This window comes from Acipenser ruthenus, chromosome 41 (assembly GCF_902713425.1).
Source record: "Acipenser ruthenus chromosome 41, fAciRut3.2 maternal haplotype, whole genome shotgun sequence".
Taxonomy (NCBI): Eukaryota; Metazoa; Chordata; class Actinopteri; order Acipenseriformes; family Acipenseridae; genus Acipenser; species Acipenser ruthenus.
This window is the reverse complement of record NC_081229.1, coordinates 8896534-8900069: the sequence shown is the minus strand read 5'-3', so window position 1 is coordinate 8900069 and position 3536 is coordinate 8896534. Positions and strand designations below refer to the sequence as shown.

At 45.1% G+C, this 3536-nt stretch overlaps 1 protein-coding gene across 3 annotated transcripts in view; it reads left to right on the top strand.

Annotated features, from left to right (window-relative positions):
• The first annotated feature begins 2490 nt into the window (after positions 1–2490).
• The window catches only part of LOC117964880 (neurogenic locus notch homolog protein 1-like), a 27196-nt gene continuing 26150 nt past the window's right edge, over positions 2491–3536 (top strand). For 2 of the 3 annotated variants that reach the window (XM_059010682.1, XM_059010681.1), the window contains exon 1: positions 2500–2738. In XM_059010682.1, the coding sequence (XP_058866665.1) occupies positions 2636–2738 (103 nt within the window). In that variant the 5' untranslated portion in view covers positions 2500–2635. Of the gene's footprint in view, positions 2739–3536 lie in introns of all 3 variants that reach the window. The other variant, XR_009311348.1, reaches the window with a different exon arrangement.

Sequence of the window (3536 nt, the reverse complement as noted above, 5' to 3'; positions counted from 1 at the left end):
CTGTGCGTGCGTGTGGAATGGAGCTCATGTTGTGGAGCTGTGTGTGCCTGTGTTGTGAGTGCTGCCTATCCTGTGCACACAGCTCCTGCAGTGTCAAGAAATGTCCACGAGAATGCATTGCCTCACACCTATGCAGCTGCACCTGATGCAAGAAACACTCAAGGCAGTTTAATGGAAATGTTTAATTTCACAAAATAATTCTTGAGAATGTATTAGTGTTTATTTTTTTTTTTTTAAATGAAAACGTGAAAAATTAATTTTACATTTTTCTTCCCCAGGTAAATATGGAATGGTAATACTCAAGCTGGTGATGTTATGCTGCACCAGTGTGTCAGTTAGTGTGTTACACAAACAGACAGAACCACATTACACCTTCACTCATTATTTTATTTACATTAATGTTCTTACAGAACATCAAGTCCTGAATTTTCTTCATGTTTTTTATTTATTTAGCAGACATCTTTATCCAAGGTGATTTACAGAGACTAGGGTGTGTGAACTATGCATCAGCTGCAGAGTCACTTACAATTACGTCTCACCCGAAAGACGGAGCTCAATGAGGTTAAGTGACTTGCTCAGGGTCACATAATGAGTCAGTGGCTGAGGTGGGATTTGAACCGGGGCCCTCCTGGTTACAAGCCCTTTTCTTTAACCACTGGACCACACAGCCTCCTTAGTATTGTCGCTTGTTTCAGCCAGGGCAGGGTTGTGTTCAGTATTGTCTCTTGTTTCAGCCAGGGCAGGGTTGTGTTCAGTATTGTCTCTTGTTTCAGCCAGGGCAGGGTTGTGTTCAGTATTGTCGCTTGCTTCAGCCAGGGCAGGGTTGTGTTCAGTATTGTCTCTTGTTTCAGCCAGGGCAGGGTTGTGTTCAGTATTGTCTCTTGTTTCAGCCGGGCAGGGTTGTGTTCAGTATTGTCGCTTGTTTCAGCCAGGGCAGGGTTGTGTTCAGTATTGTCGCTTGCTTCAGCCAGGGCAGGGTTGTGTTCAGTATTGTCGCTTGTTTCAGCCAGGGCAGGGTTGTGTTCAGTATTGTTGCTTGCTTCAGCCAGGGCAGGGTTGTGTTCAGTATTGTCTCTTGTTTCAGCCAGGGCAGGGTTGTGTTCAGTATTGTCGCTTGTTTCAGCCAGGGCAGGGTTGTGTTCAGTATTGTCTCTTGTTTCAGCCAGGGCAGGGTTGTGTTCAGTATTGTCTCTTGCTTCAGCCAGGGCAGGGTTGTGTTCAGTATTGTCACTTGTTTCAGCCAGGACAGGGTTGTGTTCAGTATTGTCTCTTGTTTCAGCCAGGGCAGGGTTGTGTTCAGTATTGTCTCTTGCTTCAGCCAGGGCAGGGTTGTGTTCAGTATTGTCGCTTGCTTCAGCCAGGGCAGGGTTGTGTTCAGTATTGTCGCTTGTTTCAGCCAGGGCAGGGTTGTGTTCAGTATTGTCTCTTGTTTCAGCCAGGGCAGGGTTGTGTTCAGTATTGTCTCTTGTTTCAGCCAGGGCAGGGTTGTGTTCAGTATTGTTGCTTGCTTCAGCCAGGGCAGGGTTGTGTTCAGTATTGTCTCTTGTTTCAGCCAGGGCAGGGTTGTGTTCAGTATTGTCTCTTGTTTCAGCCAGGGCAGGGTTGTGTTCAGTATTGTCTCTTGTTTCAGCCAGGGCAGGGTTGTGTTCAGTATTGTCGCTTGTTTCAGCCAGGGCAGGGTTGTGTTCAGTATTGTCGCTTGCTTCAGCCAGGACAGGGTTGTGTTCAGTATTGTCGCTTGCTTCAGCCAGGGCAGGGTTGTGTTCAGTATTGTCGCTTGTTTCAGCCAGGGCAGGGTTGTGTTCAGTATTGTCGCTTGCTTCAGCCAGGACAGGGTTGTGTTCAGTATTGTCTCTTGCTTCAGCCAGGGCAGGGTTGTGTTCAGTATTGTCTCTTGTTTCAGCCAGGGCAGGGTTGTGTTCAGTATTGTCGCTTGCTTCAGCCAGGGCAGGGTTGTGTTCAGTATTGTCGCTTGCTTCAGTCGGGCAGGGTTCTGTCTTGGTGTAGTGCCCAGCCTCTGGGGGTCCCCTGGTGTAATGACAGTCCATATCCACAGGGTGGTGCCACTGCATTGTAGAACTAACACTGCGGTGTGGGCTAGATTCTTTAAAACGATGTCATTGGACAGTAAAAATGAACCCAACACCACAGTTATTACCAAATCAGAAACACTCCAGTGCATTTCATTCAGTGGCTTCTGTGAAGTTTAGTCTCACGTTGTTTCTCTAGAATTGTAAATCGCTATTTTGGAGTAAATAGATTGATTGTGAGGCTCTAGTCTATTGTCATCCAAAGTCTGCCCTTCCACTCCTGATCTTTGTTCCACACACACATGCACACTCACACACACTCACACACACACAATCTTATAGTAACCCTCTCCCCCCCCCCCCTCTCTCTCTCTTTCTCTCTCTCTCTCTCTCTCTCTCTCTCTCTCTCTCTCTCTCTCTCTCTCACTCACACACACACACTCAGGAAGTGCTCCAGATATCCGGAGTGCTTTGTTCACCCCAGTCCCCTCCCAGGCTCTCCGTAACTCTGCTCTCCTGTTTGCCTGGAATACTGCTCTTCATGCACTGCTCTGAGCCTGAGGATGAACGCTCCTTGATTGGGAATGAACACTGTGTGATTGGGAATGAACACTCTGGGATTGGGAATGAACACTCTGGGATTGGAAATGAACACTCTGGGATTGGGAATGTCGCTGCTTTTTCTTGCCCTACTGCCAGATACAAAAGGTAATATCATCATACATCTTCATACAGCTTTACAGCACTAGAGTCAAAATATCATCATACATCTTCATACAGCTTTACAACACTAGAGTCAAAATATCATCATACATCTTCATACAGCTTTACAGCATTGCAGCCAAAATATCATCATACATCTTCATACAGCTTTACAACACTAGAGTCAAAATATCACCATACACCTTCATACAGCTTTACAACACTAGAGTCAAAATATCATCATACATCTTCATACAGCTTCACAACACTAGAGTCAAAATATCATCATACATCTTCATACAGCTTTACAACACTAGAGTCAAAATATCATCATACATCTTCATACAGCTTTACAACACTAGAGTCAAAATATCACCATACGTCTTCATACAGCTTTACAACACTAGAGTCAAAATATCATCATACATCTTCATACAGCTTTACAACACTAAACAAACACTGGTCTGCTTGACTCGGTCTCTTCTAGTTTCAATAACACTGATGAAGGCACTAGAGCCCAAACGCTGGTCTGCTTGACTCGGTCTCTTCTAGTTTCAATAACACTGATGAAGGCACTGGAGCCCAAACGCTGGTCTGATTGACTCGGTCTCTTCTAGTTTCATTAAGGTTTTAATCTTTGATACATAAGTGATTTTTTTCTTCCAGAAATCTGATCATTCCTCCTTTGATGCACAAAAATAAACAATATATAGACTAGCCAGTCGCATTTTTCTGAAGGCCTGGGTTCCAATCTGGGGGGTTAGGTGGTGCAGTGGGTTAATGTTAATGCACTAGACCAGCCTT